Source organism: Schistocerca cancellata, chromosome 2, assembly GCF_023864275.1.
Source record: "Schistocerca cancellata isolate TAMUIC-IGC-003103 chromosome 2, iqSchCanc2.1, whole genome shotgun sequence".
Lineage (NCBI taxonomy): Eukaryota > Metazoa > Arthropoda > Insecta > Orthoptera > Acrididae > Schistocerca > Schistocerca cancellata.
In genome coordinates this window covers 493,865,458-493,893,367 of record NC_064627.1, presented here as the reverse complement: position 1 = coordinate 493,893,367, position 27,910 = coordinate 493,865,458, and the positions used below count along the sequence as shown (strand labels likewise).

General features: G+C 44.3%; 1 protein-coding gene across 1 annotated transcript in view; it reads left to right on the top strand.

Annotated features, from left to right (window-relative positions):
- The window catches only part of LOC126162015 (esterase FE4-like), a 431,873-nt gene that overhangs the window by 246,405 nt on the left and 157,558 nt on the right, over positions 1 to 27,910 (top strand). The window contains exon 3 of the mRNA XM_049918237.1: positions 13,591 to 13,731. Coding sequence (XP_049774194.1) covers positions 13,591 to 13,731 — 141 coding nt within the window. The remainder of the gene's footprint in view (positions 1 to 13,590; positions 13,732 to 27,910) is intronic.

Sequence of the window (27,910 nt, the reverse complement as noted above, 5' to 3'; positions counted from 1 at the left end):
GCATGCGGCTTCTCTTACTTCTTCACAGTGTCCATTCAACATCTGACGTTCATGACCCTGATACAACCTACCAGGCCTAATGCATTCTGTTGGTCGTTTTATTTGTCACAGAGAAGTGCAACTTTAGTCATTGAAATAACCGCCACTGGCCTTTACGTGTTCGAAATTACATTGACGTACGACTCAATCTTCTGTGTGCTTCATGTTTTTTGTCAGGTAGTGTAATTGGAAGGCATTTATCATCGTGGATAGGAAGTTACGAGAAACTGAGTCGCTAAAGAAACAAAGAGTCGCCCAATGCGTCCCAAAACATTCATATGCAATAATTTGAAAAGACGCTGTTGAAATGTGTGGGAGATGACTTATCGATAACCATTCGTCAATTTGGTCAGAAAATGAAATGCACACTTCGAAGAATATAGACTGGTATTACTTGTGGAGCAGTAAAAATATCTCTGTCACAAAAAATATCTGCTTACCATATGGCCAAATGATTTTGTTCCCAGAATTCAGTTCTGTCAGTGCATTCAGACTAGAGATATTCGCATTGAACAGTTGTCAGTGAAGGCAAATTATTCACATCAGGTCAGTTCCACCTTTCAATATACTTTGAGGTTACAGACCAGTCTCTCTCCAGTTTAAATTACTGCCTGCTTTCATGTCATACGGCTCCTACAGCTGCAGTATGATTTCTGTACATGTCTTAGGTAGGCTTTCAATCCCTGCGTTTTATCCCTTATAACTTTTAGAGTTTCAAAGACTACACTGCATTTACAGTTGTCAAAAGTTTTACCTAAATCTATCAATGCTACCTTTCTGGTTCACTTCTCTTTCTCTCTCCGTAATATTGTCTTCAAGTTATCTCCTTTGTAACCATTCGACACCCTTCAGTATACTTCCAATCGACTTTGTTCAAGTGTCCCTGACACCCGGAAAAGATATAAGTTCCGAAGTAAATAAAACTAAATTATGTTAGAAGACTGTAAAATTTATCGTTACTGTGATATGTCAACATGTTGCCCTTATAACGACCGGGTATAAAAATAAGTAGTTGTAAAGATTGATTTTGATCAGTTAGTAGAATTTGTTATTAATTCGAAATTGCAGTTTAATGAAAATTCAACTATCGTCTGTAATAGTACAGTCGTTAGTCCTAGAGTGGAGAACACTTTTAATGTTCATTGGGTTAGACTGATTTTAACTTACGTAATAATTAATTATGCATACGTAGGCGATAACCGTTATTACGAGATTAATTGAACGTATAAGTTACCATGATTGTTGATCAATTACCCTACATTAAATGCTTTAGATCAAAACTGACAGACTTATTGTCTTACATGACGTGGCAATAATTACATAACGTATCCTCACAGTCATATAACTATTATTAACTTTAAATAGTCCCATCTTGATCAAAATTCATTACCAAAAACATAATAAAGTATAAATGACATGAAAATTATCAGCAATATATTACGGCAGCTTCAACATATCACATCCATGAGCTCGTTACATGAAATTACAAAACACACAATTAAATAATATTTTCCAGATTCAGTAATTTCGGTAGTTAATAAACTTTCTAAAGGGTAATGAAAATTTTTGTCGCACAAACCGAAAGTAATGACTGTAACTAGTAAGAATGACTCAAAACATTTAGTTTTACTTTCAGGCACATTTATCATTTTTATATTGAAGTATTCATCTTTTTCACAGCGTGACACTCTGTTGTTAGGACAACAGGATATGGACCCCGCTTACGATAATCGTGACTTGGGTAAATAATTACCAAAGGATTAGAGTTAATTTTTACACGATTAATGTATTGTTAAAAAAAACTCAATTATATCGGACTGTTTCTTATAGTGCTGGTAGTCTGAAGTGACACTCTTGAAGTGAAGCTTACAGTGCCCTTGGCAAACTTCCAGTAAAGAGTAATTTCGAAACATGCTCTAGCTACATAGAATTCTTCCTTTAACAAATCTCTTGATGTCTCTTCAGTAATTAACATTGTATTGCGGCCTACAGAATTGCTTGCCTGCACGTCCACTGTCCGACGCTCGTGATCTCGCGGTAGCGTTCTCGCTGCCCGAGCACGGGTTCCCGAGTTCGATTCCCGGCGGGGTCAGGGATTTTCACCTGCCCCGAGATGACTGGGAATTGTTGAGTCGTTTTCATCATCATCATTCGTCCCCATTACGGACGGAGGAAGGCAACGGCGGTGCGAGTCTCCCGCATCGTTCCCCTACGCTCTGTCAAGAAGCATGGGACTTCATTTCCATTTCCACGTCCAATAACCCCTGCCACATACATTTCCATCGTGCTGTATGCCTACACCTTCATTCTCGCAGCTTTTTCTCGCAGCTACACAGCGTCCAGTCGCAGTCACTGCCAACTACCGACACTTTCGTACTGTCTCAAACCCCACAAATCCTCTGTAGCAACCAGACTATATCTTTGATTCTACACATTGCGATATCCATGACATTTTCAGAATGTTTACTAAATTTATAAAATCGTTTGAAACTGTTTACAAGAAATTAATACCATTATTTGCAATAGAGCATCACTAACAGAGATATAACGAGAGTATATACATTCTCGATAACGCAGTAAAATTGAAACGAACGAAAGAAATATTGCATAATAGTGTGACACACTGTATTTTAGCGTTACATCTTCATATAACACTTCTATCCATTTCTTCCACTTTTCAGCCCTTCGTTCTTTCTCTTATTTCTGGCTTGCCACCTGATCTCACGAGTTTAGTTGATTTTTAGATTTTCATATACTAAGCTACTTTTCTTTCCTCCAAAGATTTCGTTAATTTTTCTATAAGCGGCGTCTACCTTCCGCGTTATCATGCATGGTTCTACAGCTTTAGCTTTACAATTTTCATCTCTCGGTTGCTGATTTGCCAATTTGCACTTTCTTCATGTTCTGTCTTGTCCTTTTGGCTTTTCATCCTCTGCTGCTCGCGCTATTTCTTATCTCAAACTATTCATCTGAACTCTTCAAAAGCTAGTCTTTTCAACTTATCCCGGTCCTATCTCTTTAATTTACCAGGGTCTTGAAATTTCTTCGTTTGCTACTTTCTAAATTTCTGTCTTACCACCATATAACCATCTGAACCCATTCGGTGTTTCCAAGTCTTTCCCATGTATGTAACCCGCTATTATGATTCTTAAAGCAGGTGTTCATAATGATTAAATTGTGCTCTGTGGAAAATTCTATCAGACGGCCTCCCTTATATTCGTTTCACGTTCTCCTGCTATTTTTCCTTCTCTCTATTTTCCTATTATCACCACAGATAAATAGAACATAAATAGCAAGTCGATAAAGCAAGAAATATTGCAAGATATCTCATACGGAATTGCGTACCCATTTATAGGGTGCAAAAAACAAGTGTGGAACAGATAAAGCAAAAATATAGGCATAACAAAATATTACATACAATTGTTGGTGTCAGCATTAAGAAAAGTTGTTTGTACTTTGTTTCCAGGCGTAATTGGAACCGTATAACGTCGCTCATTGATGTTTTAAGCCTGCATGAAATGCAAGAAACAATAAAACTTGACTCAATAAATATAACATCTGCCGTCACCAGTCGTCTCGAGATACGCTTATACGCAAACAATTTTGTTCCTGTTGGTAATGTATAAAAATAAAGTGAGGCTCTGTCTTTCTTTCGACAACTTCTGTTTCTCTTGTCCGTATCCGTCTCACCTAAAGAAGTGGCCAAACATGTCTATGAAACGACCATCATCTTTCTTATCAAAGTGACCGAAATATCCTCAAGGTACCCGGTGTAGTTTCATTATATATTGTTGAGTCAAAACATTATGACCACTTCCCACCGCAAGATTTAAAGCTGCCTGGTGGCGCTACGGGGACGTGACGCTATAAGGAAAGTGTATAAGCGGACCATAGGTGATTGTCGAACCGTTCTAGCGACGATACATGCCGCGCGTTGGGAAATCAGCTGACATAAGCGACTTCAGCAAAGGACATATTATTATGGCCTAGCGCTTGGAAACGAAATTTTCGGAAACGTCGACTGGTCGGATGAATTGCGTTTCTTGTAACACTGGCTTGATGGACGCGTCCAGATAGACCGTCATCCAGGCTAATTGGTGCTGTAAACGTGCACTTTGCCAGGGACACAGACATTATTATGCTATGAGGGACATTCACATGGGCTTCCATGGGGCCTGGGCAGTGACCGAAGACACTATAACAGCTGTCGAGTGTGTGAACATTATTGCCGACGTTTATATCACTTCACGCTAGATGTCTCCTCTCAAGTGGATGGCATCTTCCAGCAGGATAACTGTCTACGTAACAAGACTAGAATCATATAGTAGTGATGTGAGAAACATGTCAGTGATCTCACGTTGATGTCTTGTCTACCAAATTACCCTGATCTGAACCCGATGCAAACGCATCAGGGACGCTATCGAACACCAGCTTCGCGGCCACAAACAGCCCTACTGTAATTTAACTGCGTGACCTGAGTGTAGACATCTAACATCAGTTACCTCCAGAAACCTACCAAGGACTTTTCGAGTCCATTCCACACGCTGCTGTATTAGGTTCGAGGGGTGGATAAACACACTATTAAACAGGTGGTCGTAATGTTTGGCTCTTCAGTGTACGGTCCGATCTAGGCGAACAACTGGAGATGATGAGAGTATAGCATTTTTGTTGCCTTCCTCTAAAGCGAAACGTTTTTCTATTAAAGCAAGCCCTTGAAAGCGTTTTGTTCCACTGGAAACAATTTTTCTGCGAACCGTTGAAGAAACATTCTGCTGATTTTCGTCAATTCCGCAGCATCGTTCAGCTAATTAAAATTTCAGATCGTATCTCATTTTTAAGCTTGCGCATCAAATTTTATATTGGCTTTAATCGCCAGACTGGTGAACACTGCGCTCCTTTTTTTATGATTTGAACTTTAAACTTTGACGATTAGTTCTTCAGTCAGTTCTCCTGTCTACGGCGAGATTCAACAGCATCTACGCTCGCAGTCCGTTTCCTGCTACCAGCCAGTCACAGCCTACCCGCGTTCCTGATACTGCCCGCATAGCTGACCAGTGTTGCTAGGTTGCATAAGTCATAGGGGCGACTAGTGTTCGACTGCCCGAGAACCAAGAACTGAGAAGGTCTCAATTTTGCCCTTCACTTGCTCTAACGTTCTAACAAACATTCATTAGATGATACAGTCAACATAGTCCTCTTGCAATTCGTTTAAATGGGTTCATGCCACGTTATCGGTTTCTGTTAAAGGAAAGACACGGACCTTTGCCAAAATTGTAACACACAGAACAATAAATGTTCGAATGAGTGTGAACTCCTAAGGGACCAAATTTCTGAGGTCATCGGTCCCTAAACTTACACACTACTGAAACTAACTTACGCTAAGAACATCACATACCCATGCCAGTCAGTAAAGTGGTTCTCATTTCAGAAAGAATGTACACTTACATTCGGCAGTGTCACCTCTTGTGTAACAAGAGAGGTCTGTGTTAAACCACGAAAATTCATTGAAATGCCACTGTTCATCATTGATGTCAGAGGGCGCAGTGTCAGCACATTAATGAGTTTGATCTGGCAGAAAGATGAGTCCACTGAATTTGTTTTATCGTACAGTGAAAATCGGCACGTACAGAGCATGTTGCTGAAATAGAGATGATTCGAAACAATACCCATAGGGTAGCAGGGCCTCAGACAAAACAAACCATACAGTGTGTACGAGGCACCGGATGGCCACTAGTGCATCGGCAAGACCGTGAATAAAGAAATACAATACATAGACGGGCAACGCCGTGATGGCAGTGAAGCAAATGTTATAACCCGCGACGACGTTTTATGCCCTCAAAACAAAATGGGGCCTCATGAGTTTAACAGTTATAGTCAGGATCGAAGTCACCCGTAGTGGATGAACACTTGTTACACTCGTACTTTGTCTCTCAGAACAGTATCCTTAGGATATAATAAATACGTCAGAATAAAACTCAGTTGTCAGTTGCAAGCTCAGGAAATGTATTTAGCTTTAGCGTTTTCAGCAAGTTAACCTGTCACCTTCAGAAGCCTATAACATCTGCGGTATTATAAATCATTAGATTTTGGATGTACATGTATGTAAAACATAAAAAGTATAGTACAGAAACTTATTTAATACTGGTTTAGCATCTGACAAGATTTTCTTCGCAGAAACATAATGTACACACTGTACGAGTTGTTCTTGTAGCTAGGAAGATATAGAAAAGCATATAAAGATAGCGTCACTTGTTAAATCAATATTAGTTATGTTTCTGTACTACGCTTCTTATACTTTACGTACATATATTGTCAAGTTCTAGTGCTTTATAACAAACTTTGTAAGCTCCTAAAGATAACAAATAAGTCTGTTGAAATTTTCTACCTGTGCTACTCACAGCTGAATTATATTCTGAAATATACACCACAGTTGCTCTGAGAATAACAGCTATGAATAAAACCAAATAATAACTACAGGAGTCCCAGACGATCATTTGTTTGTAATTCACAAGGAGAAGACACGGTCTGGAAAACAGTAAGGGCCCAGTCTTCGTGTGTTTTAATATCACGCAATACAGAAAAATAGCTAAATTTCTAGTAGACATATGTAGTATATAGCTTTCAGAAAGAAAGATTCTAGAAAAAACAGAGTTTTATTCTTATTGTTTCATGTAGATAACGCTCATATGAAATTTAAATAAGTGAAATAAAGTGTGTGTTAGGTGAGTCAAATCTTAAATCAGAAAAATAAGAAATATCCGTAGATTTATTGCCACTATGGGCGCAGTTATACTCTGAGCATATTGTATGAGTCACCAATTGTTTACGTTACAAAACCAAAGACAAACTCTCCAACTTTCAGAAAAACTACAAAATGACTTCGTCAAATATGGTAGTAGACACATATACTGATAAATTTTTGATTTTGATTTGCAGCAATAGATAAAGTTGTTCCAGAAACAAATTATAAATAGGTTTCCCTTAAGATACAAAAGAATTACAGACATTGTCTGCGAGCGGGCATTGATTGAAATCAATGGTGAAAGTTGAAAAATTTGTGCCGGATGGGATTCGAACCTGGGTCGTCTGCTTAATAGGGAGATGCTCTGACCACTTTTTTTAATCTCATTTTGTTCGTTATTATTTGGTGCATTTGTTCTGGGCAGACGTCCCATGGTACTCGCTCAGGTTCACCGTTGATCCATTCACTCAGTTCTTTTATTACAGAGGACAGCTAAGTCTCTGACTGAACACGCTGAGCTACTGTGCCAGCGACCACTAAGCATCCGGGCACAGTGCTCATTGCAACTGCACGGACTACCTTAGTACGTCTCCCGTCAGACCCAAATCCTCAGCTTATCCACACACTACTAATGCAGTGCCCCCATTATCCTCATTATTCGCGGCATTTCGCTGATTCCCGTAAGAGTTTGAGCCTGGTGTGCACCTGCACTGAAGATGTCGTCCACCATCTCGCTTATATATGTGGTGTCTGTTCTTTCGGATGTGCTATCTGTCAGAGACCATGTCATCCGTACCGCAAGATGGGAAAGAACTCTATGATTATGATCTGATGTAGGAGGGATCCATAGGATTCACGGATTTTTGCTACGTAAAATCTAAATCAGCTACACCAGAAGCCTTTGCATGCACAAAAAGTGAATGGTTGGTATGAAATTTCATGTTGGAGAGTATTCGTCACCTTCTTTAGAGGCACGGTGAGGAAGTGGTCCAACAATCTGTGTACATTATAGCCGGCCGGAGTGGCCGAGCGGTTAAAGGCGCTACAGTCTGGAACCGCACAACCGCTACGGTCGCAGGTTCGAATCCTGCCTCGGGCATGGGTGTGTGTGATGTCCTTAGGTTAGTTAGGTTTAAGTAGTTCTAAGTTCTAGGGGACTTATGACCACAGCAGTTGAGTCCCATAGTGCTCAGAGCCATTTGTGTACATTATATCTTAAAAACTGTTACATAACACGAGGGTTCAGCAGAACAACGCTGCGACTCGTTCATCCAACACTATCATGTTTTCTTGGATCACTGTTTTCAGCATATGCGATTTCTAAGATGTTGGGCCCCCTTGGGCTACTGATTCATCCACTTCGTGCTAATTCCTTGAGGATGCTAATTACAGAACTAGGCCTGACACTATATCTAAATTGCAAAAGTAGACCAAATATCGCTGCAGTTTCACGGTAAACTTTGCAAAACGTATTTAATAACATGCATCAGCGCTTGTAATGTTCTAAATCGCGTAATGGAGGCCATTTTCAACAACTTATGTTATTTACAAAGGGAGGACCTCAGGGGTAGGATCGCCTTTCTGAAACCACCAATACAGTGGTGAAGGTTAAGGTTACCAGACATCACAACCTGCAGCCACTCATGCTAGTAGGCTCTAGCTTGGAAAATCGACAAAAAAGGATTTCAGATTTTATTATGATCCACTAGAGCCTTTAAAACAACATTACTTTCAAGATAGCGGCTTAGGCTACTGGTTAATTTATTTGGCTGGGGTGCTAAAGCCTATGGATTAGTGTGCTGTCGGGTAAAATCTACTTTGTCATCTTCATGAAAATGAGTTCTAACTTTATTTTTATTCAGTTACTCGTTTTAAATGTCTTTTTCATTTCTAATCCTTTGCTGCTTCATTTTATTAATACACCGGTGTCAAAAATTAAAACAATAAACCGATATTTCGCCGTCCTGCACCTAATTCTCGACGTAGACGTAAAAACCGTCAGCATATCTTCTTGTGATGGTGTTCTGTACGGAAGATGGCATTCCAACGATGACGTCAGAGCACCTACCAAATGGGGTAGTGTTTACCGGATAGTCCAGCATCCATAATCGCTGTGTACACAGTCATAGGCGGTGCAGTATGGCACTGAGATGATGCCTGCCAAACTCTCTGCGGTGATGGGCCATTGGAAGAATGGTAGCAGGACAGTCGCAAGCTGATGTGGCCCGACGGCTTAATGTGAATTTTTCTGTTGCTTCTCGGATGTGGCGAAAGCTTGTAGAGACCGAAACTGTATCTCCCGAAGATCATGGTAGAGCCGCGACCGTGTGTAACATCAGAGAGAGAGGGGGGGGGGAGACAGAGAGAGAGAACATCGTTATTTGCCCGTAAGGGCACGACGGAGCGCCTTAATACTGCACGAAACTGGCATCTGACTCCGCAGCACCCACCAGATATGTTGAATCGAGGCAACTCTTCAGCGGAGTGGCCTTCATTGTCGGAGATCTGCTGTATGTGTACCTCTGACTCGTCTTCACAGAAGGGAACGTCTAGATTCGGGTCGTCAACGTCCTTTTCAGAGGTCAGTCCCGATTTGATGGAGAGAGTGGTTCTCGGCGGATTCACATCTGGAGTGAACGCGGAACACGATTTCGGGACTCAGATATTGTGGTAACAGACCGATACTGAAGAGGATCTCTAACGGTGTGGGCAAGGATCCCGTTGACCACTCAAACAGCTCTTCGTGAAATTGTACGGATGAATCGGCAAGGTTTTAACTGGTGTCAGATCTCGAGACCTCGTGTGCGGTTTTTGCGAGGCTTTGTGGGCGCAGACTTCGTACTGATGGATGATAATGCTAGACCTCAAGAGCACGGGTTGTTGATGTTTCCTTGGAAACGGAAGGTCGGAAGATATTGCACGCGCAGCGTGGGCTGCTCGCTCTCCCGATTTTGAACCCATGAGAATTTTTGGGATGCACTAGAGAGACGGTGTGCATCACGTCGGCATCTTACAACCTCTTTCCAAGACTTGCGAGCAGCTCTGCGGGAAGAATGGACATTATTGCTTCAACGTGAGAATGACATCATTCATCACATTTCCCGACGTTGTCAGCCCTGTATTGCTGCTAGAGGTGATCACACACCACACTGAGCACATTAACCTGTTGTCGGGATGTGTGTGCAAATCCGTTAAGTTGGAAAAAACGAAGAACATTTTTGTCTCCCATTATGCATATTGCAGCTGTTTACGTTCTGTTTTCTTTACCTTTTTTTACGATACTGTCACCTGTTTATACAATTTCGTGGCAAAAGAAAAGCAACCTTGCAAAATTTCCATTTGTTGCTTTTATTTTGGACACCAGTGTAGTTTTAACTTTATTTGCTCTCATTTTCCTCCCTTTTCTTTTCTATCTACTTTGATTTGTATTCTTTCTTTTGATTACTTTGTATTTTTGTCCAAGTTGTCGCAATATTATTTCTGTTACTCATTTTGCGTGAATTTCGTTTCATTTATAAAAAAACCTTCTTTCGCTTAAATCTTCGGCTGACGTATTATGTCCATGGTGCGAGAAGAATTTATGCTTTAACTTTGTGGATATTACCATCCAAAAAATGTACATCTTGTAGCGAAAAACAAATTTTTAAACCCATTGTACAGCCAATATTAATAGATTAAATCGTCTTTTTTTTAATCTATAGATCGATATTTTTAAACGCTTAAATATTACGATGCATAAATAAAAATAAAATAAAATCACATTGACAAAAAATGCAAATGGAAAAAATAAAATAATTAATGAAATGAAAATAGTAATCACAGCCAGATCGATAAAGATGTGAAAAAAATACAGATGGCTCTCAAGGGGATACGAAGCAGCCACCTTCAGCATACCAGTCAAATAACTTAACTGCTAGCGTTTTTCTCCACTTGTGGTAGCGAAATACAATGAATTTAAAGTTTTATGAATGTTGACGTATTGCTTAACCATCACCAACATATCCTTCAAATAATTTACATAAGCAAGCTTTAAATAATAGTAGTAATAATAATAATGTCGACTATAGCAGTGTTCACTTTATACCTACTAAACATTTTTATGAACAACATAAAATATTTTAAGTTCTTCTTGCAGAACATTGTCTTTAGGCTATATTAATATATTGTTTGAACTGCTGTTAGATATAAATTAGAGGAATCAAGCAATGTAATTGCAACAGCTTAAGATTTATACTAAAGTAAGAAATTCACTTATACGTCGAGAAGATGAACATGTGATCTTTATGTTAATCACATGCATTTTAAATTTTTTGTGGATGAAGTTTATTTGAACAATTTTGTTAATTAAACTGGCTACGGCGTCGTTCTGAAAATAATGCTGTTTTGAAGACTCTAGAGGATCTCAAGAAATACTGAAATTCTCTTTTGTCGTTACTCGCAAACGAGGGCTCACCAGAGCGACTGGCTGCAGGGTGCGACACCTGGAAAGCTTACCTATACCACTGTGTGGGTGGTTTCAGAAGTCGATCACATGCATAGGGACCTCCCGTTGTTAGTCAATTTCCCATAAGGTTGCGAAGCCAGAACCCGACTTAACAGCTGCGTACCAATGGCCTAAACTAGAGTTCTTGCGTTTTTTGTGCGTATAACAGTGAATTCCGTGAAATTATAATTACAAAAACAGTTTAAAATTTATTATTAATGCAGTTGCTTAACATAATTGCTATGGTAGAAGTGGCTATAAATTGCCTGAATCGGTTGTATCTGCATGCAGATCTGTGTAAAACCACAAAGGAAAAGAATAAACAAATATTCGGAATCCGTATGGGTAACCACCACAATTTCTTTTTGTTATAATCGGATGTCAATTAGAGAATGTGTCTGAAATATGTCTACCTCCCTCACACGAAACCAAACCACCAGACCGTAGTTACATCATGTTCAGCCTCACGTTGCTCATATTTCAGACTACGCCTTCCCAAATTATCATGAGATCAGTTAATAACACCAAGACAAATTTCTTTACAAATATGCGTATGTCCCAAAGAATTTCGCACTGTTAGTAGCAAGTGCGTAAAAGTGGATGGCTAATGTTCATATTTCAGTGGCGCCAGAAGGAGACGAAAGTCTATCATTATTTTTTCAGAAACCAACGATTATCACATAGGGTCAGCAGCGCACTGATTGTTCGATTATTTGCTGATGATTCTGTTGTACACGGGAACGTACTGTCGTCGGATGACTGTAAAGCAATACATAGCAGCTTCAGTACATTCTAAGAACGATATACCACCTACGAATTATCCGAATGGGACGGATATTCATAGATGTGATGTACATGTACAGACTAACAAAGTGACTACAATTTTAGAAAAATTGGATGATTTATTCAAGAAAGAGCTTCACAAATTGAGCAAGTCAATAACGCGTTGGTCCTGCTCTCAGGCCCTTATGCAATCAGGTATTCAGATTGGCATTGATTGCCAGAATTGTTAGACCTCTGGACGTCCTCCTGAGGGATATCGTGCCAACTTCTGTCCTATCGGCGCATCAGATCTCAAACCACCGAACTGGTTTGGGGTTGGGGAGAAATCCAGCGAGCCTACTGCCAAGTCAGGGTTTAGCGAGATCGAAAACAAGCAGCAGAAACTCTCGCCGCGTGCGGGCGGGCATATCTTGCTGAAATGTAACTCCTGGATTGTTTTCCATGAAGAACCACAAAATGGAGTGTAGAATGTCGTCGATGTACCAAAGTATTGTAAGGATGCCGCGGATGACAACCAGACGGGTCCTGCGATGAAAAGAAATGGCACCCCAGACCATCACTCCTCACAGTCAGGTTGGTATCCCACCGGCGTCAGAGGCGTCGCTGGTCATTAGGGTGGGGAGTTGTTTAGAGGAGGAGACCAGACGGCGAGGTCATAGGCCTCATCGGCTTAAGGAACGATGCGGAAGGAAATCGGCCGTGCCCTTTCAAAGGAACCATCCCAGCATTTGCCTGGAGCGATTTAGGGACATCACGGAAAACCTAAATAAGGATCGTAGGGCGCGGGATTGAACCGTCGTCCTCCCGAATGCGAGTCCAGTGTGCTAACCACTGCGCCACCTCGCTCGGTCGGGGTCGTTAGGGCTCAGTTCGAAGCAGGACTCATCACTGAAGACAATTCTACTCCAGTCAATGAGATTCCATGCCGAAGATGTGTCTGGAGTCGCCCCGAACAATGCTGAGATGACAACCTGACTGTAGCCCGCAATACAGCCCAACACCTAGGCACTGTGTACAGGAGCTGCAAGATGTATTGCAGTTGAGGTGGACTTGTTGAAAATCTTTTGTGAGGAAGTGTACACAATGAAACAAAACATTAGACCATGAAGTTTCATTTGCTGTCACTTGTATTTGTTACGTTCTCCGTTGTTGTCATTAGTTTCCTCAGAAACTGTTAAGAACAGGACTTATATTCATATGACTTTTCTTGTTCAGAATCACTAATATATCATCCCTCGAACCATATACCTTTCCTCCTGACTCACCCTGCGTATGTAGAGACTTCAGAAAACAAGTTACATACGTCGTCGCACTCTAAGATTCATCGCACAACAACAGTGGCATTTATCTGTGTCACTATGAAGTCTAGTGCAGCCTTTACAAAATTACTTGCTCTGCCATAATAACCTTGTACCTTACTTTTTGAAGTCCTCTTGTAGTAATGAGCTACAGCATCACACATGACTCTGCAATTATAGTTTACACTAAGCATTCTGATTAAAGCAGTTGAAGAGCGGCGTTAACTACGTTTTGTCCTGCGTAGGAGCCTCAGCCGCTGGAGCCGTGGTCTGGGGTTCGAGACGCGCTACAGGAGGGCGCCGTGGCTGTGAGCGTCCACCATGACGACTTCTCAATCGCCGTTGGCAACGAGGATTGCCTCTACCTCAACGTTTACACACCACAGGTGAGACGACAATCGTACTTCGCTAGTTACTGTCGAAGCTGGCAGAAGTGAGGAATTCGTGGCGTGCCGCATCAGAGCATTCAAAAGAATGATAACTCAAAAAAAAGTTACTGTAGAAATAATGCCACCATTGCCAAGAATTCCCGAATATTCTGCCGTTGTTGCTTTACCAGAAAATCTAAAAAAATTTAGATGTCAAAGTGCTCTCTGTACGAAAAAATTTAACCTAGATTTTTTCATGTGCATCTGCCGCTCCTCAAAGATACTGCCCATCATCGTCAAATAATTGCTTTCTTTCAATTATTACAAAAAAAGGTTTATGTCGTTAATCCGGTGCAGAAAATGGAACACTGATCTTCCAACACATTGTCATCCTACGGCTAAAATTACTCAGACTCGTCGAATAATCGTCAGTTTGTCGGATCCCGAATACGTTGGTATCCTAGTAAAATTCTAAAAAAGTTGAAAAAATATTAAAACGTCAACGTAAAATAAATTCATTGCCATAGACTGCAGAGTCGCATTATTTTTAGGGTCTCTCCGTTCCGAAGTCTACAGAGCATTTCTGCTGTTTTGTCTGTGCTGACGAAGTAAGCGTTTAAGGGAAGAGAGAACCAAGCTGTGGGCACGTCCCCAGCTATTGTCATGACTAGAAGACTAGATCCATTTTCAGTAATCATGTACCATCGCTGCTCGACGAGAGGCCCGTACCTTAAGACTCGAAAAGGTCAACAGATAAGAAAGGAAATAGAAATAATCCGCTGAATTATAATAGACGTATATCAGTGACTTAGATTAGTTGCAGGATCTTGGAAAATATACTGTACCTGTATTCCAACATTACTGAATAACTCGAAGAAAACTATTTATTGTCACACAGCTATTAGGGATTCAGAAAATATCGTCCTTGTGAAACACAACTGGATCTCTATTCATGTGAAGTAAGGAGTGTTATCGACAGGAGATCCCAAGTTGATTATATATTTCCCGATTGCCAGAAGGCTTTTCACATCGTTTCTCACAAGCACCTTCTAAACAAATTGCGAGCCTATCGTCTCAGTTGTGCAACTGGAATCGTGATCTCCTGTCAGAAATGCCACAATTCGTAGCAGCTGACAATGTGAAGTCATCAAGCGAAACAGAAATATCTGGGGTCTCCCAAGCAAGTGGCTTAGGTCCTCTGCTGTTCTTAATTCTTTGTTTTTTCTTTGGGTGATCTCCGTCCCGCGAGGTACGGGGTGGCGGCAGGAAGGGCATCCGGCCACCCGCTGCCACTAACATTGCCAAATCCGTAATCATCATCTTCATCATCATCGCCGACGCCACATAACGTGGGAAAAGGCTGAGAAGATGATGATGATGATGATGATGATCAGTCTCCTGACTGATTTGATGCGGCCCACCACGAATTCCTCTCCTGTGTCTACCTGCTCCCCCCAGGGTAGCAATTGCACCCAAAGTTCTCAATTATTTGCTGGATGTATTCCAATCTCTGTCTTCCATAAAGATTTTTATCCTCTACAGCTCTCTCTCTAGTACCATGGAAGTTATCCCCTGGTGCCTTAACACATGTCCTATAATTCTGTCCCTTCTTCTTGTCAATGTATTGCATATATTCCTTTCCTCGCCGATTCTGCAGAGAATCTGCTTATTTCTTATCTTATTAGTCCACCTAATTGTCAACATTCTTCTGTAGCATCGCATCTCAAAGGCTTCGATTCTCTTCTGTACCGGTTTTCTCACAGTCCATGTCTCACTACCATACAATTCTGGGCTCCAAACGTTCATTCTCACAAATTTCTTCCTCATATCAAGACCTGTGTCCCACTCTAGAAGACTTCTCTTGGACAGGAATTCCTTTTTCGACAGTGTTAATCTGTTTTTGTAAGTTCTTGCTCCGTCGGTCATGGGTTATTTTGCTACATAGGTAGCATAAATCGTTAACTTCGTCTACTTCGTGATCCCCAATTGTAATGTTAAGTCACTCGCTGCTCTCGTTTCTGCTACTCCTTTCATCTTTCTTATGTTTACTCTCAGTCCGCCGGCCGGGGTAGCCGTGCGGTTCTAGGCGCTACAGTCTGGAACCGCGAGACCGCTACGGTCGCAGGTTGGAATCCTGCCTCGGGCATGGATGTGTGTGATGTCCTTAGGTTAGTTAGGTTTAAGTAGTTCTAAGTTCTAGGGGCAGACGGCATTGTGGCGGAGGTGGTGCAGTTCCTGGCACCTCAACTGGTGGCACCACTAACCCAGTTATACAATGAGTTCCTAAGACAGGGAAAATTCCCGAAAATCTGGAAAGAGGCAGGCGTTGTGATAATCAAAAAGGGACCCGACAAGGACCCAGCGGATGTCAAGTCCTATAGGCCGATCTGCCTATTGGGCATCCTTGGGAAATTATTTGAGAAACTGCTAGCTGACAGATTAACTGCACACCGAGTGCTGTGCGGGATGAGTGGCAGGCAGTTCGGCTTCAGGCCGGGGCGATCGGCAACTGATGCGATCGCTCTGGCGGCTGAGGTCTGCGACTCTATCCCATACAAGTACGTTGTTGGCATCATGGTTGACATCAGTGGCGCCTTTGACAACCTGTGGTGGCCTTCGCTCTTCTCCTGCTTGCGGGAGAAGGAGTGTCCAGGGTCGCTATATGGTTGCCTGAGGAGCTATTGTGAAGGGCGGGAGGTCTGGCTATCATCCCCTAGCGGTAGAGTAGGAAAATCTATAACTAAGGGATGTCCCCAGGGCTCTGTCTTAGGTCCCCTGTTCTGGGACATCCATATGGAACCGTTTTTAGATAGTTTGGAACAGAGTGAAGAAGTGCTAGAGGTGATAGCCTACGCGGATGACCTTCTGCTGGTCGGCGGCCGGAGCCGTGAGGACATCGAGCCAAAAATAGACAGAGCAATGACCAAATTACAACTGTGGTGTACAAATACTAAGATGACGATCTCACCAACAAAATCTACGTACTTATTACTGAAGGGACAGCTGGTAAGGAACCCTACAGTCTGAATCGGAGGCTCACCAGTTATATGACGACAAGAGACTCGCTACTTGGGCGTCATCATCGATGAAAGGTGGAACTTTGGAAGGCACATCGAGTCCGTAACCCAAAAAGCATTACAATTATTAAACAACCTTACTTCCATAGGCCATAAACGATTTCACCTTCCACCACACCCAATCAGGCTGTACCACAATAGTATATTAACGTTAGTAGTGGGTTACGGATCGGGAGTCTGGGCACATAGGCTCACGAGGGTGGTGCCTGCCATGGCAGTGAGAAGAGTACAAAGAAACATGCTATTAAGATCTATAGGGGCGTACAGAACATCTCCAGGTTCAAAAAATGGTTCAAATGGCTCTGAGCACTATGGGACTCAACTGCTGTGGTCATAAGTCCCCTAGAACTTAGAACTACTTAAACCTAACTAACCTAAGGACAGCACACAACACCCAGCCATCACGAGGCAGAGAAAATCCCTGACCCCGCCGGGAATCGAACCCGGGAACCCGGGCGTGGGAAGCAAGAACGCTACCGCACGACCACGAGCTGCGGGCCATCTCCAGGAAGTGTACTATTAAGAATAATGGGGCTCTGTCCTTTAGATATAAAAATACAAGAACAAGCAGCGTGGTATTGGGTTAAGAAGGGTAACAACGCAAAAATAGAGAATATCCTGAGAGCATTGGTGAGGGACAAGGGAGAAATACGCAGAAGGGGTGAGGACTTATGGCAGCAGTCTTGGGAAACAGAAGAAACTGGCAGAAGAACCTTTGGGTTCTTGCCAAATGTAAAAGAAAGGCTAGGGATGAAGTACTTCGAGCCAACGCGGGGTCTAATACACTTTCTCACTGGCCATGGGCCCTACCCGACATACTTGTGTCGGTTTGGGAAAAACGCTACACCCGAGTGTGACTGTGGTGCTTCGGAGGGCACTCCCGACCATGTGGTTTACGAGTGCCCCCTTTTCGATGATGTAGCAGTGACACTAAGACAACAGCTTCCACATAACAACACATATGACCTATTAAGACATGAAGGAACTTTTGAAACTCTAAACAGACTGGCAAATGAGGTATCACGAAAAGTACTGACGGCATACTTGAGGGACTTTCACGACTAACGACATATACCGAATGTGTCCAGTTACCCTGATCCTATACCGCCTGTGCGTGGACAGGTCGACTTTTCAGTTGCAATCCGCCACGTGCAGGACTAGGGGGACCAGGGTACACTAATTAAGACTAAAGCACCGGAATTGATGTAGGTTAGTACAGTAGTTGTAGCTTTAGATATAGATATTAAGTTAGGAACCTGCAGCGACAAACAATCTTGGCCTCCCCAGTGTCAGGGGCACGCTCATCGGGATTAGCTCGATGAGCAGGGCCTAAAGTAGTAGGTTTATATCTATGCTGACACTCCTGTAACGCTGCAGGCAGTTAGGAATTAACAAGTAGGAAGAAATTAACAGTTAGCAAGTAGAATAGATTAATAGCTGTACTCTGCCTATTAACCTGTAGTATCCTGTCTGTAGCTCACAATAATATACATAGTACCAATATAATACACTCCTGGAAATGGAAAAAAGAACACATTGACACCGGTGTGTCAGACCCACCATACTTGCTCCGGACACTGCGAGAGGGCTGTACAAGCAATGATCACACGCACGGCACAGCGGACACACCAGGAACAGCGTTGTTGGCCGTTGAATGGCGCTAGCTGCGCAGCATTTGTGCACCGCCGCCGTCAGTGTCAGCCAGTTTGCCGTGGCATACGGAGCTCCATCGCAGTCTTTAACACTGGTAGCATGCCGCGACAGCGTGGACGTGAACCGTATGTGCAGTTGACGGACTTTGAGCGAGGGCGTATAGTGGGCATGCGGGAGGCCGGGTGGACGTACCGCCGAATTGCTCAACACGTGGGGCGTGAGGTCTCCACAGTACATCGATGTTGTCGCCAGTGGTCGGCGGAAGGTGCACGTGCCCGTCGACCTGGGACCGGACCGCAGCGACGCACGGATGCACGCCAAGACCGTAGGATCCTACGCAGTGCCGTAGGGGACCGCACCGCCACTTCCCAGCAAATTAGGGACACTGTTGCTCCTGGGGTATCGGCGAGGACCATTCGCAACCGTCTCCATGAAGCTGGGCTACGGTCCCGCACACCGTTAGGCCGTCTTCCGCTCACGCCCCAACATCGTGCAGCCCGCCTCCAGTGGTGTCGCGACAGGCGTGTATGGAGGGACGAATGGAGACGTGTCGTCTTCAGCGATGAGAGTCGCTTCTGCCTTGGTGCCAATGATGGTCGTATGCGTGTTTGGCGCCGTGCAGGTGAGCGCCACAATCAGGACTGCATACGACCGAGGCACACAGGGCCAACACCCGGCATCATGGTGTGGGGAGCGATCTCCTACACTGGCCGTACACCACTGGTGATCGTCGAGGGGACACTGAATAGTGCACGGTACATCCAAACCGTCATCGAACCCATCGTTCTACCATTCCTAGACCGGCAAGGGAACTTGCTGTTCCAACAGGACAATGCACGTCCGCATGTATCCCGTGCCACCCAACGTGCTCTAGAAGGTGTAAGTCAACTACCCTGGCCAGCAAGATCTCCGGATCTGTCCCCCATTGAGCATGTTTGGGACTGGATGAAGCGTCGTCTCACGCGGTCTGCACGTCCAACACGAACGCTGGTCCAACTGAGGCGCCAGGTGGAAATGGCATGGCAAGCCGTTCCACAGGACTACATCCAGCATCTCTACGATCGTCTCCATGCGAGAATAGCAGCCTGCATTGCTACGAAAGGTGGATATACACTGTACTAGTGCCGACATTGTGCATGCTCTGTTGCCTGTGTCTATGTGCCTGTGGTTCTGTCAGTGTGATCATGTGATGTATCTGACCCCAGGAATGTGTCAATAAAGTTTCCCCTTCCTGGGACAATGAATTCACGGTGTTGTTATTTCAATTTCCAGGAGTGTAATAATAATAATGAAAATAGCTGCTGAATATCTAACATTTGTAGAATTGTTATGACCCACTAATCACTAAGGTGGTGGGTTCCTTTTGTATAAATATTATTATTGATGTTGAATAAAGAATTTAAAAAAAAAAAGAGTTCTAGAGGACTGATGACCTCAGAAATTAAGTCCCATAGTGCTCAGAGCCATTTTTTTTTACTCTCAGTCCATATTCTGTACTCATTAAACTGTTCAATCGATTCAACACATCTTGCAGTCCTTCTTCAATTTCATTCAGGATAGCAATGCCATCAGCTAATCTTATCATTGATATCCTTCCACCTTTAATTTCAGTTCCACTCCTGAACCTTTCTTTTATTTCCATCATTTCTTCTTAGATGTATAGATTGAACATTGGGAGTGAAGGACTACATTCCTGTCTTACACCCTTCTTAATCCGAGCAGTTCGTTCCTGATCTTCCAGCCTTATTGTTCCATCTTGATTCTTGTAGGTATTGTATATCACTCGCATTTCCCTGCAGCTTACCCCCCCCCCCCCCATTTCTCTCAGAATTTCGAATATCTTGCACCATTTTACAATGTCAGATGCTTTTTCAAGGTCGAAAAATCCTATGATACGTGTCTTGATTTTTCTTCAGCCTTGCTTCCATCAGCAACGTCAGAACTGCCTCTCTGATGCCTTTACCTTCTTAATATACATAAACGATTTAGAAGACAATCCGAACAGCCCCCATAGATCGTTTGTACATGATGCTGTCGTTTGCCATCTGGTAAATGTATCAGAAGATGAAAACTAAATTGGAAAGTCATTTACACAAGATATCTTCATGGTGCGAAAAGTGGCTAGCGACTCTGTACAGTAAAAAGTGGGAGGTCTTTCAAAGGAATACTTAAACATTCGATAAATTTGTGTTACGTGCTAAGTCATACATATTTAAAGATTGTCGATGCAGCTAAATACGAAGGGATTACAATTAGGAACAACTGAAATTCGAACCACCACACAGAAACTGATGTAGGGAATGCAAACCAGATATGGCGTAATATTGGCAGAGCACTTAGAAGATGCAATTAATCTACTAAAGAGACTGACTACAACATGCTTGTCCGTCCTCTTTTGGAGAATTGCTGCGTGGTGTGGGGTCATTACCGGATAGGACTGACATCGAGAAGGGCAGCTCGTGTTGTCTTATCACGAAATATGAGAGAGAGTGCCATGGATATAATACGCGAGTAAACGTAGCAGTCATTGAAACAAGAGGCTTTTTCCTTGCGACGAGACCAGTTCACGAAATTTCAATCGCCAACTTTCCCCTCGATTGAGAAATAATTTTACTGTGTCCCACCTACATAGGGAGGACAGACCACCGTAATTAAATAATAGTAACCAGAGTTTGTACGGAAAGATTTAGGTGTTCATTTTTTCCTCGTTCTATTCGAAAGTGAAACGATCAAGAAAGTGTTGCCGTGAACGGTCTGCAAACACGTAAGTATGAATTGCAGACTAATCATGTAGACGTAGATATAGAAGTAATTTACTGGAATGACAAAAGGGGATGATTATCAGCACTTGGGTCCATCTATAAAAGGAGTAGCTGTATACATCAAACATTAATGGAACCATAATAAACAACCGCAGTGTAAATCATGGCGAGCCACGTAACATTGATGCAGGAGGTGAAAAAAAGAGGAAAAAAGCAGAGAGCAACTGGATTCGTGCAAGCTGGAGACAGCTTTGTTGTCAGGGAATAGCTTCTGTGGAAAGGAGAAGTGCATGCGGCTAATGCCTCCTCTCGCGTACACTGGCCGCCTGGTGCAAGTCCTTTTAGTCGACGCCACTTTGACGACTTACGTGTCGATGAGCGTGAATCGATGATGACGAGGACAGCACAATACCCAGTCCCGAAGTGAAGAAAATCTCCGACCTGGATCCGACTCGGGTCCGACCCGGGTCTTCGCATGGCTTTCTGCCGAACTTACCATTCAGTTATGGAAGTGGACAGTTTCCGTGGTAGTTTATAGGACCATTACTCAGTGTAGAAGACACTCTTCAGTTCTCCTTGTGCAACTCTAGCCTCAGATATTACTCTCACCTCTATATATAAGCATCTTCCATGAAGAAAATTGAGTTTTTCATCAAGATACGAGATCTTACAACAGGGCTACAAGTATTAGGCAATGGCAGATAATTCACGATCAAGACTTCAAAATATTTTCATGGCCTCTAGAACCCCTGATTTTAACCGAGTTGAACATCTTTGGGCCGCCTAATTTGTCGTGTTCGTTGTGTGAGTTTATCGCCACACTATGGGAACTACTGCAGACAACTCGAGTCCGAAACCAGTGTGGACACACCACCTACTGACTGAGTCACTTCCAAACCAGTATGAAGAGAAACAGACTAAGATATGTTATTAGAATAAGAATGAAATACTATCTCTCAGCTAGCAATATATCTCGCGACAAAAAGCAGAGAGAGTAACATACCATTTCCGGCTTCTAAAGATAATTTTTCCGAAGAATAATTACTCATTTTGTTCTGTAATTGGGACAGTGATTAAGTTAATTTGTGTCCAACCTGGTAGTCAGTCGTACCTTGGAACGAGACCCTAGCTATCAGCGAGACATGAGCTGGTGTCCGGTAGAGTTTCAGAGACGTTTAAGACCTCGTGGTCTACGGGCACATACCTTCGTCTGCATTCGGGAACTGATGGTCGATTTTCCAAATAATAAGAGATTCATAATGCAGGCTAATTGATGTGGTCAGGGTGTTAGAGACTTTCTGGTGGCGTCAAAAATTTTCGCAGTCGCTCTAAGCGGGATGTAATAATGAAGGCATTTCTTCCAGGAATGATTTAAAGCCAAGAGTGTAGTTAGAAAGCTACTGGACGTTGCTTATTAGTGTTGGAGTATTGACTATTTAACCTCGCCTCGCGGGTAGGGCAGAGGCTGGCAATCCTCGTTAAAGCCGTTTTGTAAGTCTGCCAGTGTCGAGAACATTGATCCGTGACTTGGGACAAACGTGTCGTCGTCAATCAGTAAAGTAATACAACACATAAATTGGATTGCGCTGCACATAGCAACGCTTGGGTTCCTGCCGTGACGTGCGAGGCTGTGCATTACGGTACGTCATGGATGACCCAATACCTAACAACACACACTCCACGGAAGCGCAAGGTACAAAGAACCGTCGCAATATAAGAGATTTTGATAAGTCATTACCCGTGACACGAATAAAAACATTTTGCACTCTTCAGTTTTATTTAATACACTGATCAGCCAGAACATTATGATCACCGACCTACTATCAATATAAACCCGTCCAGGCGATAGCAGCGTCACCTGGCAAAGAATGACTTGTCAGTCAGACACACGCATGTATTAGTGGTATCAGTGAGAGTGCTGTCCGTGTGGAGGATGGGGGAGGCGCGCGATCTAACCGAGTTTGGCCGAGGACAGAATGTGATGGCCCGGAGGCTCGGCACGAGCATTTCAGAAAGTGCACGACTTGTCGGATGTTTCGAGGAGTGTGAGTGTGAGTGTAAGTGTCTTCATCAAGTGGCGGCACGAAGATGAAACCACGTCCAAACGTCGTGCGGTTGCGTGGACGTCGTAGGCTGGTCTGACTGGTAAAACAGGACAGGCGGCGATCTGTGGCGGAACTAACATCAAACTGGAATGTTCATGTCTGAACATACACTGCACCGAACACTCCTAACGATGGGCCTCCGCAGCCGAGGACTCACGCATTTGCCAATCTTAACACCACGACATCGGCAACTATGACTGAAATGGGCACGTGACTATCGGCACTGGACGCTGGCGCGGTAGCAGAGCGTTGCATGGTCTGATCAATCCCGATACCTTCTTCATCATGCCGATGGGAGGGCGCGAATCCGTCGTCTTCCGGGAGAACAGCTCCTTGACACTTGTACTATGGGACAAGCTGGCGATGGCTCCATTATGCTCTGTGGAACATTCACGTGCACATCCATGAGTCCTGTGCAATGTACATGAGGGCTAAGGAGTATCGTACAGGTTGCAGACCACATACACCCTTTCAAGACGATCGTATTTCCCGACGGCATTGGAGTTTTTCAACAATATAATGCGCCATGGCACAAGATCAGGAGTGTGATGGAGTGGTTTGGGGAACACAGAGGCGATTTCAAATTGATATGCTGCCCCCAGCCCCCAACTCGCCAGATCTGAAGCCGATCGAACACATCTACACTCCTGGAAATGGAAAAAAGAACACATTGACACCGGTGTGTCAGACCCACCATACTTGCTCCGGACACTGCGAGAGGGCTGTACAAGCAGTGATCACACGCACGGCACAGCGGACACACCAGGAACCGCGGTGTTGGCCGTCGAATGGCGCTAGCTGCGCAGCATTTGTGCACCGCCGCCGTCAGTGTCAGCCAGTTTGCCGTGGCATACGGAGCTCCATCGCAGTCTTTAACACTGGTAGCATGCCGCGACAGCGTGGACGTGAACCGTATGTGCAGTTGACGGACTTTGAGCGAGGGCGTATAGTGGGCATGCGGGAGGCCGGGTGGACGTACCGCCGAATTGCTCAATACGTGGGGCGTGAGGTCTCCACAGTACATCGATGTTGTCGCCAATGGTCGGCGGAAGGTGCACGTGCCCGTCGACCTGGGACCGGACCGCAGCGACGCACGGATGCACGCCAAGACCGTAGGATCCTACGCAGTGCCGTAGGGGACCGCACCGCCACTTCCCAGCAAATTAGGGACACTGTTGCTCCTGGGGTATCGGCGAGGACCATTCGCAACCGTCTCCATGAAGCTGGGCTACGGTCCCGCACACCGTTAGGCCGTCTTCCGCTCACGCCCCAACATCGTGCAGCCCGCCTCCAGTGGTGTCGCGACAGGCGTGAATGGAGGGACGAATGGAGACGTGTCGTCTTCAGCGATGAGAGTCGCTTCTGCCTTGGTGCCAATGATGGTCGTATGCGTGTTTGGCGCCGTGCAGGTGAGCGCCACAATCAGGACTGCATACGACCGAGGCACACAGGGCCAACACCCGGCATCATGGTGTGGGGAGCGATCTCCTACACTGGCCGTACACCACTGGTGATCGTCGAGGGGACACTGAATAGTGCACGGTACATCCAAACCGTCATCGAACCCATCGTTCTACCATTCCTAGGCCGGCAAGGGAACTTGCTGTTCCAACAGGACAATGCACGTCCTCATGTATCCCGTGCCACCCTACGTGCTCTAGAAGGTGTAAGTCAACTACCCTGGCCAGCAAGATCTCCGGATCTGTCCCCCATTGAGCATGTTTGGAACTGGATGAAGCGTCGTCTCACGCGGTCTGCACGTCCAGCACGAACGCTGGTCCAACTGAGGCGCCAGGTGGAAATGGCATGGCAAGCCGTTCCACAGGACTACATCCAGCATCTCTACGATCGTCTCCATGGGAGAATAGCAGCCTGCATTGCTGCGAAAGGTGGATATACACTGTACTAGTGCCGACATTGTGCATGCTCTGTTGCCTGTGTCTATGTGCCTGTGGTTCTGTCAGTGTGATCATGTGATGTATCTGACCCCAGGAATGTGTCAATAAAGTTTCCCCTTCCTGGGACAATGAATTCACGGTGTTCTTATTTCAATTTCCAGGAGTGTAGAATGTGATTGAACGTGGCGTCAGCGCACATCGCCTCCTCCCCGGAATTAACGGGAATTGGGTGGCTTGTGTGTGCGGATGTGGTGACAGCTCCCTCCAGCGGCATATCAAAGCCTCATTGCTTCCACGCACGATGTGTCGCCGCTCTTATCCGTGCCGAAGGTGGAAATACCGGGTATTATGTAGCTGATCATAATGTTCTGGCTGATCAGTGTAAGTAGAAATTAGGAATGAAGATGAGCTACTATGAAAAGCACAATGCACACATTATTGTAGGCAAGTTAGAGACGAATCCAACGCCACCGCAGTATTGCACGTTTATGTAAATAGCAGGAAGGTAGGAAATTAAAGAACTGCACAGTGTATAATTTGAAAGAATCAGAGTTTGTTGAGAGTTTCAAAAGGAGGATTACGACACGATTGGCTGAATTAGGGACAAAGAATACAACAGGGACAAATGGATAGATTTGAGAGATAAAATAGTGAAGGCAGCGAAGGATCAAATAGGTAAAAACACAAGGCCGAGTAGAAATCGTTGGAAAAGACATGAAGAACAGAAATTAATAGATGAAAGGAGAAAATATAAAAATGCTGCAAATGAAGCAGCCAAAAAGAAACACAAACATTTAAAAATCAGAAGATATCAAATTAAACGCCTTTCAGCCGTCAATTTTCAACCTTACTTTATCGGGCAACCAGTTTCAGCGTTTCACTACGCCATTTGCAGGCCCCTGACCGACGTGTAGGAATAATCTACATGGCTTGTGATCAAAACAGGGGGCAGCAATACTGGTATTAGTAGATATTTGTCGCAGTGACCACTTCAACCATCTGAGTCCGCAGGTGATGACTGAAGGGGTCACTGCAACAAATATCTATTAATACCAGTATTGGTGGCCCCTGATTTGATCACAAGCCAGGTAGATTATTCCAAACGTCGGTCAGAGACTTGAAGATGGCGTAGTAAAACACTGAAACTGATTGTCCAATAAAATAAGTCTGAAAATTGGCAGCCGAAAGTCCTTTAATTTGACATCTTCTACCGAACAGCCGAGTCCCACAACCATCGCTAAAAAGATGGACACGCAGAAATTTACAAATCAGGCTGGTGCAAAATGCAAAATGACAAACCAGGAATGGGCTAGATTACAAATGAAAGGTTGTAAAAACACATATCTGTAATTACACCAATTTCAGTAGAGAAATTTCTGTTCAGTAGCTTGCGGTCTCAGAGAAATCTGCGCCGCAACTTTCAGTGTTACTTTATTCTCTTTGGTTGTTAGCGGACAAGGAGAGTTGGCTGCTGTTCGTAGCAGTAGGAAGGTGCGTTGGCTACCGTCGACAAGCTTCTAGCTAATGCTCAAAGTTGCGGTGACGTGGAGGCGCCAGTGACGAGACCTGCGACTTCATTGATGCCACTGGAATCCCCTGGTGACGCGGACGTCGCTGCGGCTTCTGATACGCAACATTTGACAAGCCCGTCCTCACTCCAGAGTGCGTGGCAGACAGTGGTGGATTCGCGCGTCACTGGGCGGAAGGCAGAACAGGGGGCAACCCGTGCGGCTGGCTTCCTACGTCTTAGCAACAGGTACGAGGAGCTACCCAGTGTTGATGATATCTCTGAGCCAGCACGGGATGTCTCTCCTGTTGAGCCAGCAGTCGATTTCCCTGCCCAGTCCGATAAGTACAGAGGGTTGGTACGCTTGTCATCAGGATCTCCAATATCAGCGGGTGATGGAGCCCTCAGGGAGATAGGGGGCGAGGTGGGAAAGAATTCCAGTGGGCTGTGTGCAGTGAGCAGTGTGTTTGCCTAGAGGTCTCATCCACGATGTGGAGGAGGCGCTACCGGTGGCTATCGAGCTCACTGGGTGCAACCAGCTACAGGTAGAGGCACATGTCAGCACGAATGACGCCCGCCGCTTGGGTTCAGAGGCCATCATCGGCTCCTCGGCTGGCTGTTTTGGTGAAGGCAACTAGCAACGCACGCGGAGTGCAAGCTAAGCTATTTGTAGCATCGTACCAAGGATTGATCGCGTTCCTCTGGTTTGGAGCAGAATGGAAGGTTAAATCAGAGGCTCAGAAGACTGCGACGGTATCGGATGCGAGTTTCTCGACCTCTGCTATCTGGTGCAGAATTGTAGGGTTAACCTTAATAGGTCAGGCGTGCACTACACGCAGGAAGCGGCTACTGGGGTAGCGGAGTACGTGTGGCGTGCACATGGGCCTTTTCTAGGTTAGAGAACCCCTCCCTTGGGATCAAAGACGATTTTCCTGTTAAATCGCCACATTGACCTCAGAGAATCTTGGTCCTCGCAGATCAGAGATAGAAAATATTATTTTAGTAAACCGCAGGAACATCCAAGGGAAGATCCCAGAGTTAGTATCGCTTACTGAAAGTTACAATGCACAGATAGCATTGGGAACAGAAAGCTGGTTGAAACCAGACGTCAATGATAACGAAATCTTAAGTTCAGATTGGAATGTTTATCGTAAGGATAGGTTAGTTGCCAATGGTGGCGGCGTGTTTATTACAG